Consider the following 14027-nt stretch of genomic DNA (forward strand, 5'->3'; position numbering starts at 1 on the left):
AGAGTTAGAAACATTGATGAGAGAGAAACATCGATCAGCTGCCTCCTGCACACCCCCTACTGGGGATGTGCCCGCAACCAAGGTACATGCCCTTGACTGGAATCAAACCTGGGACCCTTCAGTCCGCAGGCCAACGCTCTATCCACTGAGCCAAACCGGTTAGGGCTTATTCAATATTTTTAACATACTTCTATAATATGCATCGTCTCTGTTTTTAACAATTATAGGATTATGCTGTATACAGTCCTATAGCCTGCTTTTCTCATTTAATCATGTAGCATAAGGTTCTTGTAATTCTTTTAATGGATGCTTGTTATTCCGGTATCTGTGTACAATACCCTGTTGATTCCAATTATTTGCATTTATGAAGTATTGTCATAGGCCTCTTCCATATTTATTTATTTTCTGAATATGTATTAAATTCAAACACAAAGTTTAGTTTGAACACACATAAACTTTAATTCTAAAATAACTAGAAATTAAGTTTACTTTCTTAATGGTGCAATTTTGTTTAACACAGGCAATTAAATGTAAGCTGGCCTATATTGAACCATGTAAAGGGACATTGCAGTGGTCCAAAAAAGCTAAAGAAAAATTTGAAGAAAAAACTCAAGATAAATTTATGACATGTTCAGTCATTAGTAAGCTATTTTCATTTTTATTTTTTGCTCTGTGATCATACATAATTTTAAATAAGAGTAACATTCACCAGATCTTATAATAAATTCAGTGTGTCATCAACAAGAGTAGTGAAGATGACTTTTATTGAAATTAGGTAAAATGGAGTAATGTCTTCCATGCTCTAGAGCAAGCATGTCAAACTCGCCACCTGGGCTGCATGTGGCCCACAATGAACATTTTTGCAGCCCAGCCAATATAACAGTATGTAAGAAACGTTTTAATAAAAATTTCATAACTTAATTTTTACAGTATCCTGATATATATAATTAATAATAATGAACTACAATGTTCTCTAATGACTGATTATTATAATCATGTTGCGTTCATTTCCCTTACGCACCTTACACACAGGCGCACCATTTCTCTCCACTAATACTAGCAGCGAATATTTTAGCAGCCGATTGCCACATCATTAGTCTTATACTGACTTGTTTGGTGTGCGCAACAGGAAATATTTCACTTTTGGAGAACAAGAAAAATAGGTTTATTTGTGTTATGCTTATTAATTTGTGCAGTTATTCAGTGTCAAGTTAATGTTCAAGAAAAAATAATTAATTTTATTAAAATTTTGTTATTTTATGTTAATGATTACTCATTTATTTCAGCCCTTTGTATTCAGCATGTCTCTATAGAAATAAACCTACATTTCTATGAAAATTGAAGCTTTTGTTTTTTGGCAGTCTACACAAACTTAAACCTTGTTTATTTGGCCCATGTTATCCTTTGAGTTTGACATGCTTGCAGTCTAGAGTTTTAAATCAGTACATGAGGTAAAATTTACTATTAACGATCAAGTCACCCTTAACACAGCCTCTTGAAAGCCCTAAAGCTAGGAATTAGCTTCTCTTATTTCTGTTTGCATTTTTGCCAGGACTGTGTCCCTGATTTTGCAATAATGGAGGTCAGTGTTTAATTTGCAGGAAAGTGAGGGGAGGGAAGACATAACTGGTAAATAGTTTTTGTTTGTTTTCATTTCATTTGACTTAAATAAATGAACAATAGACTCTCAGTATATTTTGAAAAAAGTTACTTCTTTTTGGCATTGTTTGGGTCCAAGACATAGGCTGACACTAGCCAACAATTATGTAACCCAACAAATTGGTTTTAATGAGTACTAGTGTAGGATACACAAGACCATGTTTGCTTAGGGTTGATTTATGGGCTTTTAAGGGTAATTTTTACTATGTCATTTTTTTTCTTTTTTTTTTTTAAATCCTCACCTGAGGATATTTTTTCCATTGATTTCTAGACAGAATGTAAGGGAGGGAGGAGAGGAAAAGAGAGATGGGAGGGAGGAAGGAAGGGGAGAGAGAGTGAAACATTGACATGAGGGATACACATCAATTGGTTGCCTCCTGCACGAGCCCCTACTGGGGCTAGGGAACCTGCAACTGAGGTATGTGCCCTTGACTGGGAATCAAACCCATGACCCTTTGGTCTGAAGGCCAGTGCTCTAACCACTGAGCAAACCAGCCAGGGCTATATCCATTTTTTCACTTTTCTCATACTACCATTAAATGAACCCAACCATTGTCAGATTATTAGCCTGTTTTACAATGAGGAAACTGAAGCTTAGAGATCAAGTGCTCAAGGTCACATAGCCTAGAAATGATGACATATGTGATCATTTATTCACTTTTATATAAGAAATTTTTTTCTGAAGAAATAGTTCCATAAAAGAGGATTATGATTATAAAAATTGAATCCTTAGTCTATAGAATTTTTATATCTGGCTTCTCTGATATGAGCAGTAAATTAAGGGCCTCTTAGTCCTTGAGTAACCTCCACTGATTTTGAGCTTTATCCTAGATAATTATGCTTCCCAACTTTCCTTTTGATATTTATTCTGTTGATTTTGAGCTCCTCCCATGAATGTCCCCTCCTGTAGACAGCCCATCAAGACTGGGCTCCCTGCCCTGACCGGTTTGGCTCAGTGGATAGAGTGCCAGCCTGCGGACTGAAAGGTCCCAGGTTCGATTCCGGTCAGGGGCATGTGCTTTGGTTGTGGGCACATCCCCAGTGGGAGGTGTGCAGGAGGCAGCTGGTCGATGTTTCTCTGTCATAGATGTTTCTAACTCTATCCCTCTCCCTTCCTCTCTGGAAAAAATCAATAAAATATATTTTAAAAAAAAAAAGAAAAAGAAGACTGGGCTCCCTGGGTTTTTTTCTTGACTCCCCTTTTCTCTTACTTATTTGTTATACCAACAGCATCCAAACACTAATCCCACCATAGTTATTAATCTAGATCAGCGGTTCTCAACCTGTGGGTCACGACCCCTTTGGCAGTCAAACGACCCTTTCACAGGGGTCGCCTAAGACCATCCTGCATATCAGATATTTACATTACAATTCATAACAGTAGCAACATTACAGTTATGAAGTAGCAACGAAAATAATTTTATGGTTGGGTCACAACATGAGGAACTGTATTTAAAGGGCCAGAAGGTTGAGAACCACTGATCTAGATCATAGTTACTAACCAAAAGGCCCTGCTCAACCTAAAATAGTTTTCCCCACTAACCTGCACAATGATGAGATTGAGAGTTCAAGACGTTTATAATAAAGTGAACTACCACAGATGAGAATGAGAGCTTCCCATTAATACGCATTGCTACCTTATAAAGCAAGGGACATTTTAATTGGAAGTAGGAGCAGAGCAGGGAAGTGGTGAAGGTACAGAACACAAGGAAAGCTGGCCCTGTTGGAATAAAGAACTTGATACATGGGAAGTAGGAAATCAGATAACTGAAAGGAACATAAGAGACAGAAAGTAAGGAGGTCAAAGTTTATTGAGGCTCTCAGCCTTTTGTTTCTAGATAATGTACCTGGCCTATTGAAAAGTAGTTATAAATGATTTCAGGTTCTTGAAAAACATTTTCTAGTATGTATTCTTATTAGTAGATGATATAGGTAACAGTTTATCTTTTTATTTGGAATCATCATTCTGACTAGCAGGTACCAGCTACTAATGTATGGAAGGTGCAGGCATAAAATGATCTCCATGCTTAGAAGTATGTGTTGCCTAAAGAAATTCCTCTATCATTTATTCAGATACTCATTGAGCAGATTCTCTATGCTGTGTCCCATAAATAAGTAAATAGGCACATGAGATAAAAACTTTATCCTCAGCTAACTCCTAGTTTAGTTTAAGAAATAGATCTAATAAATAATCAACCAATTTGTTTTCTAAAAGAAATTTAGATGGTTTGTCCTAAAATCCAGTTGATTAAGGGATGGGAAAAAATTCTACTTAAGGGTTCTAGCTTGAGTTTTTGTCATTTTTAACTTTGTGCAATTTTTATAAAAACCATAAACCTTTGCAAATAATCACTGACCTGAATTGATTTTTATTCATTTCTTTGTCCTCTGGAACTTGATTGAATCTGATAAAACAGTGTAAAAACATACAAAAAAACAATTTTTCAATGAATATATGTCAATTTATATTTTTCTGAATCTAAAAGTTTTAAACTGTTTTTGGTTCATTATAGAACACCACACAATAGCATAAAATGAACATTTTATTATTTTGTATATGCTATGGATAATATTGGCAATTCTTTTATGTCTGCAAAATGATACTTTTACTCTTAGAGACTTTGACAGTATTCAGCAAGAAACCTCATGTACACAAAATGAAAAAAGTTTCCAGTTTTTTTAATTGCTTCATTTAGTATATTTTACAACATATTTATTTCTTTCCCTAAACAAGTCTTAATGGTTTTATAGGAATTCTGGAAGATAACGTGCTCTTGGTTGAGCTTTTTGATTCTCTTGGTGCTCCTGGAATGACTCCTACTAGTATTAATGACCAGCTAATCAAAGAGGGCCTAGCATCTTATGAAGTAGGGTAAGTACACCTGTAAACTTTTATTTTTAGTTCATATGTAACACTTTATTCACAAGAAGGGAAACTGGCATGTCATTCCCCTTTGGGTATCTACTTGGGCCATAGGTGGGATTTTTTTCTCTGTTGTTAGGTTGGGAACAACAATTGAAGTCATTAGTCTAATAGGGACTAGAGTGGCTTTTCCCTCCAACCCTAAGGAATCCTGAAACCACAAGAATGGCTTTTAGAGATTGAAGGTACATTTTAGAAAAGGATACTGGCACCTTATTTCTAGATTGAACGTCTACTTGGGAAGCCTCTTGTACCTGTTTGAGAAAAGAATTAGGAAGAGAGAAGGCAGGATACAGAATAAGTGTACTGGTAGAGTACCCCACATTTCCATTTGGAGAAATGTGAATTTTCCTGGGTTCAAGCAGATACTTTGAAAGAGAAGCAGGCTTGAGCCATTGTGCTGATACTCAGGGCAGGACAATGATTGAGATGACACTAGAAGCAGAAGGACAGAGTAGTGGTGAGGAAGAGATTGGGAGGGTTTGGAATCAAGACAAAGCAATTCTTCCACAATAGGGACTTATGCAGTGGGGTGGCTCTTGACGGATTTTCTGAAGAACTCCCACATATAGCCCTTAAGAAAGCCAATATTTGATAATGCCCAGAGAAGGGAAAGCCAGAGAAGCAGTGACACTCAGCAGAAGCCTGCAGTCATGCTCAGTGTGTGGTCTTGCTTCCCCTCCCAACCCTAACACTAGAAGAACTAGTAGCAAAAGAGAGATGGCCTGTCCTTTTTCCAGTATGTACTGAGTGGCCAGATTATTATGATCACCTGACGTTTGTAGGCAAATTAGCTATAATTTCGCGCTGAAGTTGCTAGAGGGCCAGACCATTATAAAAAGGGAAGCAGGTTGTTTACCACGACAGTAGGAGTGATTTTTTTCTGAAGATATGGGTAAACAACACGATTTAACAGCCTTTGAACGTGGGATATATTTGAACCTGAGTGGCCAGATTATTATGACCACCCCATCAGTACTTCGTTGGGCCACCTTTTGCCTTCAATACTGCGGCGATTCTTCTTGGCATTAACTCCACGAAATGTTGAAAGGTGATGCGAGGAATCTGACACCATGCCTGATGAATAGCACTGTCCAGTTCTGTGAGATTTGATGGTTGTGGAACCAGCTGCCTGATGGGTCTTTTAACTTGGTCCCACAAATGCTCAATTGGATTGAGATCTGGTGATTGTGGGGGCCACCTAAGCAAGGTAAAGTCTCCCTCATGTTCTTGAAAGCACTCCTGCACAATATGAGCACTGTGGCATGGCGCATTGTCTTGTTGGAAGAAGTCATCTCCATTGGGATACGCCATCAGCATGATAGGATGAACTTGATCAGCAATGATACTTAGGTATGTTGTGCTATTCAGACATTGTTCCACATGAATTAAAGGGCCCAAATCATGCCAGGAAAACATGCCCCAAACCATAACACTAACCCCACCAGCTTGAAGGGTTGTACTCATGCATGTGGGGTACATGCTTTCATGCTGTTTCCGCCAAATTCTCATTCTGCCATCTGCATGATGCAACTGGAAATGTGATTCATCGAACCACATGACTTTTTTCCAATGCTCGACTGTCCAATCCTTGTGTTCCTGTGCGAATTGGAGACGTTTTATCTTGGTGACTGCAGACGGCAAAGGTGTTCGAACAGGCCTTCGGCTTCCATATCCCATACGATGCAGTGTACGGCTAATTTGCCTACAAACGTCAGGTGGTCATAATAATCTGGCCACTCACGTTCAAATATATCCCACGTTCAAAGACTGTTAAATTGCGTTGTTTACCCATATCTTCAGAAAAAAAAAATCACTTCTGTCGTGGTAAACAACCTGCTTCCCTATTTATAATGGTCAGGCCCTTTAGCAACTTAAGCGTGAAATTATAGCTAATTTGCCTACAAACATCAGGTGGTCATAGTAATCTGGCCACTCAGTGTAAGTCCTAAGTGAGGAGGAGAAAGGTGAAAGGGAACTCTGAAATATATTAGACTGAGTTTTGTTAGTCAAAGTTATTGAAATATAACATATACAATAAAAATTCACCCTTTTTAAGGTGCATAGTTATGGATTTTGATAAATATGTATGTATCATTTAAATATCTTACAATGTCATATATCAGTTATGCCTCAATAAAGCTGAAATTTTAAAAAAAATTGTCCATCTTGTCATAAAGTATGGTTAACACACAGTAGAAGATAACATGTATGTGTCAAATTCAGAACATGCCCTCAAGTTACTCATTAATATTGTTACATGGACGTATGTCAAATAATCAAATTACTTCTTAACTTCTGTTGTAGCCAAAAGTTAGATGTACAGTTCTTTCTTGGCCATAGAACCTGGTATTTCTTTGAGTTATACTGTCGGCTAGTGCTCAGAGTTCATGTCAGATAAGGACTGAAAACTGTCCATTAGATTTAGCAGCAAAAATCAGTCATCTTGGTTAGCTAAATCTCAAACTTATGGTAAAAGGAATTAACTTTTTCCTTTATAGAAATAGAAAATGACATCTGATTATCTGTGGTTAGAGTCTGAACTAATGGGATATATTAAACATTCTAAACTCTTTATTTAATAATTTTGCTCCTTAACACCCTTTAATAGCATTTGTTTTCCACTTGGCATTTTAATTGGCAAACATTGATACTTTTTAGTCGAGGGGAAATATTCAATTTATCAAAAAACTGAAAATTCTTGGTGAGTACAAAATATCAGTGGGAAATGGTGAAATTATGAGCAAAGTTGGTACTTTTTAAAAATCCTCACCAACGACATGCTTTTATTGATCTTAGAGAGAGAGGATGGGAGAGATTGGTTGATGTGCCCCTATGCGGTTCAAACCCACAACTTGGGTATGTGCCCTGACCGAGAATCAAACCCATGACCTTTCTGTGTAGGGGAAGACACTCCAACCAACTGAGCCACACCAGCCAGGGCCAAAGTTGGCATTTTCTTTTTTCCTTTTAGGGAGAGGAGAGGGAGAAACATCGATTGGCTCTCTCCCATATGTACCTCAACTGACAAACATTGATTAGCTGCCTTCCAAACGCACCCCAACTGGTTACTGAAACCCAGGCATGTGTCCTAAGAATCGAGCTGGTGATCCCCGACTCTGACACCCAGGATGAGTCACACCAGCCAGGGCAAAAGTTAGTATTTTAAGCTGTGTTTTTAAGATAGAAAGTTTGGCTTTTTGGTTTTTCTTTTTGTGCTTACTTTGGTGGTAGTTAATAACTTTTTTTTTAAGACTAAAATTGCTATTTAATATATTAAAACTGGGAAGCAGTGAGTCACAGCTAAAACCCATTCATCTCTATAAGCAAATGCAAACATACTTTGTGAACTATTTTTTTGTTAATGGGTTTTGTTATTTTTCAGGTACACCATCAAAGATAATTCCAAAAAGCATACTGAAGTGTGGGATCCTTCTCCAGAAGAAATTATTTCAAATGAAGTAAACAACTTAAATTCTGTGACAGCAAAATCTCTACCTAATGAGAATCTTCAGTCACTTTACAATAAGGAACTGCCTGTGCATATCTGTAATGTAATATCTCCTGAGAAGATTTATGTTCAGTGGTTATTAACAGAAAACTTACTTAATAGGTATATGATATAAGGGAAACATATATTGCATATGATTTTATTCTCTTTTCTATATTTTATTTCAAAGATCTAGAAGTCATAAATGTAGAATTTTAAAAATAGCTATATTATTTCAACTAAATAGTCTACTTTTTACTAGTTAAAAGTATACAGTTATTATCTTTACTGGCTAACTGCACTATATTAGAATTTATTCATTCCACAAATGCTTATTGAGCACCAATTATTTGACAGCCAGTGTTCTAAGTGTTGGGTTACAGTGGTAAAAACATGGACAAGTCTTTGCTTTATAGAGCTTAAATTCTAGTAGAGGGAGAAACAGTGAACAAATAAAATATTTAGTGTAGCAGATGGTGATAAAGACAATAGGAAAAAAAGCATTTGGGGAGGAAGATAATTTTAGAATGATCAAGGAAGACCTCACAGAGACAGTGACATTTGAAATGGATCATAAAGGAGGAGAGAGAAGTAAACCATGAAGATACCTGGGGGAAGTTCATGTCAGGCAGAGGGAAGAGCTAGTTCAAACACCCTACAGTGGAAATAGTCTGGGTAATCAAGGAAGAAAGAGATTCAGTTGGGCTGGAGTAGACATGTGGTCAGAGAATTTTATGTTGTCAGAAAAGATTTAGAAAGTTAAAATATTTTTTCTTTACGTAGTTTAGAAGAAAAGATGGTAGCTGCTTATGAAAACTCACAATGGGAACCTATTAAATGGGAAAATGATATGCACTGTGCTGTTAAGATTCCAGATAACAATCAGTGGCGAAGAGGCCAGATCATCAGAATGGTTACAGACACATTGGTAGAGGTAAATGCAGAGTTAAAAATATAGTCATGAAAGTACATGCATTTTGTATTTTTATCCTGGATTTACTTAATTCATTTTTTATGAAGCTTTTCATTTGCAAAACAAATTTTTATGTATTATCTTTCCATAGACTTAAAGTTATTGTTTTCATAGGTCTTGCTGTATGACGTGGGTGTTGAACTAGTAGTGAATATTAACTGTTTAAGAGAACTTCAAGAAAACCTAAAGACAATGGGAAGATTATGTTTGGAATGCTCTCTTGTTGATATAAGGTAGTTTTTAGCTGAGTAAATTTTCTCATTATTGAATGTGATTTTAAATATATTTCCTTTGGGATGGGTTCCGGTCAGCTTTAATTATGCTAATATATTCTTAAATTTTCATAAAATCTAGTTAATTTTAAGGTTTTAAAGAAGAGGGAAAGATAAAAATTTGAAGCACATGTATTTTTGTGGTATTAAGGAAGTAGAGATAGGTGAGTATGACGGATATCTCCATAAAATTCAAAGTGTTAAATTAAAAAAAAAACTTGAGAAACAAAGGCATATAGAACTAAAATGTATTTCATAAGCATAGGATTACATTGGAAAGCTAAAAATGGGTAAATTACCAAAAAGAGTGACTTGGGATTCTGGGAAAATGGCATGGTATAGTTTTTGAGTCTACTATAATTCTACTATAAACACAGAGCAAAACTAAAAACTGTACAGTCAACACCTGCAACAAAAATAGGCAACAAGGCTTTACCTATGAGTCCCCAAATACAAGTAGATGTGGCACACAGAAACCAACCTGTATGACGTCAGCAGTAGTGTGGGAGCATGTGGAGGGAAAGCTGACTGGCTGCCAACAGCTCTGAGAAAAGGAATTGGGAAGAGCATTTCACTGAGGCAGACAGGCCAGTATGAGAACAGTAACCCAAACAGAGAAGGGAGTAATGCAGGAAACTTTGTAGTTAAACGCGAGAGACCTGTAATGTGCCAGTCCTATGGTGCTGGAGCTTTCCTAGCTGTGTAGGCTCTCAGCCATCTCAGCTCCCTTCTATGACCCTACAACTGAGGAAAGACAACTGGGAAAAAGAGCCTGATTTGAGGAAGACAGAAATGGGGCAAAGAAAAGATACAGATAAAAGCAGGGCAGAGGAGTAGAGGAATATCAAGTATGAGGCCCCATTTTCTGTCCCTTTGGGGAAGCAATACAACAGAGCCAGGAAGCTATAAAAGCAATATGAACCACCCCTTTCTCCTAAGCACAGGAGATTTTTACTTAAAACATGATCAAAAGCAAGAGTTACAGTTGAATTCCATGCAAATTATTATGAGAAAAAAGAATAAGGGCTGGTTGCTCAGTGGTTAGAGCATCTGCCTGCACACCAAAGGGTTGCTGGTTCTATTCCTAGTCAAGGGCATGGCCCTAGTTGGGGCATGTGTGGGAGGCAACAATCAGTGTGTCCCTCGCATTGATGTTTCTCTCTCTCCCTCTCCCTCTCTCCCCTCCCTTCCTCCCTTCCACTCTCTCTAAAAATCAATGGGAAAAAAATCCTCAGGTGAGGATTAACCAAAAAAAGGAATAAGGAGCCAAAAATGACATGCTTACAACATAATAAACTATAATCTTGACATTTCAGAATGAATTAAAACTTTTTGAAAATGATAGACACTGTGAAGAACAACATAAAACAATTAGAAAAACTCAGAAATAAGATACAGAAAAAGGATGATTTGGGGTGGTGAAGGCCTGGGGTGAGGGGGGGTGGAGGTGGGTTAGACAAGGTCAATGGGGGGAAAAGGAGGACATGTAATATTTTCAACAATAAAGATTTTTAAAAAGAAAAAGGATGATTTGAAAAAGATAACACTCAGGAAAGAATTTGAAAATAAAAGAAAATTCTATCAAAAATGTAGACTAAACTAGAGAAAACACAAATACACAAAAAACAATGCCTTAGATAAATACAAGATAAGGACAGATTTTTGAAATTTAAAAAAAATCAAAAGGATTCAAAAGAAAACAAAAGATACCTAAATTGACCAAAAAGAAAAAGACTCAACATATATGTAATAAGAATTCAAAGAAGAAAACTAAAAGAAATAGAACCAAATGCTAAAAATCCAATTCAAGAAAGTGTTTCTAAAACAAAAGACAAAACTATATATTGAAAGGGAAATCAGGAATGTCAACATTGAGAGATTATCTAGTAAAATGATTGAACTTTTAAGAGAAGTAAAATCACACTGTCATCACCAACACTTTCTGTCAGAAGATAATGCAGTAACATTTTTTAAATACTCAAAGTGGCAGGCTATGAGTTTTATGTCCAGCCAAACTGACCTTCAAGACAAAGACTACATACAAACTTAAATGACAACTCAGGAGTGTTGTTCCTGAGGAATCTGTAAGAGAACAAGCTTTAGGTAAAAAGACATGAGAGATTTTGAAATAGACTGTTGGTGAACATTACATTTACTTTACCTCAGAACTATGATTAAATGAAAATTATTAGGGAAACAGTATAGCATGCAAAATAAATATGACAATTTCAAAAATGAGGGGAGAAAGTAGAGTACCTATGAAAACTTGAATAAACTTTCTGTTTGTCTTATTGGTATTAACGAGGAGTAAGTACTTCAAATAAAATGTTGGGGGAAAACAAAAAGAGGTTACTAACAATATTGATTTTATATTGGAACTATATTAATATGTTATATAAACAAATCAGTAAAATGGTAAGAAAAATGAAATTCACTATCTGTACATAGCATGGCATAGACTTTCAGAGAGGAACTTCTTCAAAAACACTTAAAACACAGTAAATTGACTATACATTCTTACCAGAATATAACCTAAGGACAAAAAAAGTAACTCCTCCTTACCCCCAATCATCAGTTGTTTTCATTAATCTCAAAGTGGGTTGTAGTGTTATGGAATCTACTGTGCATGTATTGTGGGATAAGTCAAAATAGTAATTACGTACATATCGTTAAGAACTGATATGGTGTACAGATGATAAAGGTGTAAGACTAAGGTTAACTTACCTTGTACTCCTGATTTTGAATTATAAATATCAACAGAAACTCTTTTTTTTTTTTCCATAGTGAATTGGTTTTATTTTATTTTATTTTTGATTTTTTTAGCTATTTATTTTTATTATTAAATCTTTATTGTTCAGATTATTACATTAGTTACTCTTTTTTCCCCCCATAACTCCCCTCCACCCAGTTCCCACCCCACCCTCTGCCCTCACTCCCCACCCACTGTCCTCATTCCTAGATGTGCGATTTTTGTCCAGTCTCTTCCCGTATCTCCCACTCCCCTTCCCGCCCCCCGCCACCAAGAATAGTCAGTCCATTCCCTTTCTATGCCCCTGATTCTATTATAATCACCAGTTCATTCTGTTCATCAGATTATTTATTCACTTGATTTTTAGATTCACTTGTTGATAGATGTGTATTTGTTGTTCATAATTTGTATCTTTACCTTTTTCTTCTTCTTCCTCTTCTTAAAAGATACCTTTCAGCATTTCATATAATACTGGTTTGGTGGTGATGAACTCCTTTAGCTTTTTGTTATCTGTGAAGCTCTTTATCTGACCTTCAATTCTGAATGATAGCTTTGCTGGGTAAAGTAATCTTGGTTGTAGGTTCTTGGTATTCATCACTTTGAATATTTCTTGCCACTCCCTTCTGGCCTGCATGGTTTCTGTTGAGAAATCAGCTGTCAATCGTATGGGTACTCCCTTGTAGGTAACTGACTGTCTTTCTCTTGCTGCTTTTAAGAGTCTCTCTTTGTCTTTTGCTCTTGGCATTTTAATTATGATGTGTCTTGGTGTGGTCCTCTTTGGACTCCTTTTGTTTGGGGTTCTCTGAGCTTCCTGGACTTGTAAGTCTATTTCTTTCACCAGGTAGGGGAAGTTTTCTGTCATTATTTCTTCAAATAGGTTTTCAATATCTTGCTCTCTCTCTTCTTCTGGCACCCCTATAATTCAGATGTTGGTATGCTTGAAGCTGTCCCAGAGACTCCTTACACTATCTTCGTATTTTTGGATTCTTTTTTCATTTTGCTTTTCCGGTTGGGTGTTTTTTGCTTCTTCGTATTTCAAATCTTTGACTTGATTCTTGCGATCCTCTGGTCTGCTGTTGGGAGTCTGTACAATATTCTTTATTTCAGTCAGTGTATGCTTAATTTCTAGGTTGTCCTTTATCACAATATCGAGGGTCTCACTAGATTTCTTGAGGATCTCACTACATTTATCGGCGGTCTCACCAGTCTTTTCGAGGGTCTTACTAAATTTATCAGCGGCTTCTAGACAGTTCTTGAAAAACGTTAAAAGTGTGGTTTTGAACTCTATATCCAGCAGTTTGCTTTCCTCCATTGCTGTCATTTGTGTCCTGTTTCTTTGTCTCCGCATTTTTTATGCTTCCTTGTGTTGATAAAGTGGTTTTCTGTGCTAAGTGTCCTCTAGGGCCCAGTGGCTCAGCCTCCCCAATTACCTGAGGAGGACACTCTTGGGAGCACCCCCTTGTGGTTTGTGCACAGTCTTGTTGTAATTAAGCCTAGATTGTTGTAGGTAACACTGGGAGGGATTGGCCTCCAGGCCAATTGGCTGTGATAATCAGCTGTGTCTGCAGTGGGAGAACTTCTGTCCTGAAGCTTTAGGGAGGTGCTAATCTAGTCTCTGCCTTAGGCTATCCAGCAACCGCCTCTGTGCAAGGATTGGGCAGGGCTGGTCCCAGGGAATCAACAGTTATAGCTGCTCTCAGTCCTGCCTTCAGAGGCCTGGCTTCTCAGTGTCCCAGCAATTGCTGCAAGTACCTCTGAGAGAAAGCTGCCCTCGAGTTCTGACCGATGCCAGAGAGTCCCGCTTCTCCTGTATGAGTCTGGGTCCCCAGAGACTCACCCAGAACTGGAGCTCAGAGCCTGAGACTCCCTCCCGATTGAGAAAGACAACCGCACCCTCAGCCGCCAGCCCACTCCGCGTGCGCCTCTGTACCTTAGTATTTTACTTCCACACCTCTTCTGAG

General features: G+C 37.3%; 1 protein-coding gene across 2 annotated transcripts in view; it reads left to right on the plus strand.

The window, feature by feature from the left end:
• RNF17 (ring finger protein 17) overlaps nt 1-14027 on the plus strand; it is a 159760-nt gene that overhangs the window by 100906 nt on the left and 44827 nt on the right. For both annotated transcript variants that reach the window (XM_070407527.1, XM_070407528.1), the window contains exons 18-22: nt 521-641; nt 4411-4531; nt 7968-8195; nt 8856-9006; nt 9160-9278. In XM_070407527.1, coding sequence (XP_070263628.1) covers nt 521-641; nt 4411-4531; nt 7968-8195; nt 8856-9006; nt 9160-9278 — 740 coding nt within the window. The remainder of the gene's footprint in view (nt 1-520; nt 642-4410; nt 4532-7967; nt 8196-8855; nt 9007-9159; nt 9279-14027) is intronic.

Source organism: Myotis yumanensis, unplaced genomic scaffold, assembly GCF_028538775.1.
Source record: "Myotis yumanensis isolate MYYU_CA2020_CCGP unplaced genomic scaffold, mMyoYum1.0.hap1 SCAF_3, whole genome shotgun sequence".
In the NCBI taxonomy this organism is placed as follows: Eukaryota; Metazoa; Chordata; class Mammalia; order Chiroptera; family Vespertilionidae; genus Myotis; species Myotis yumanensis.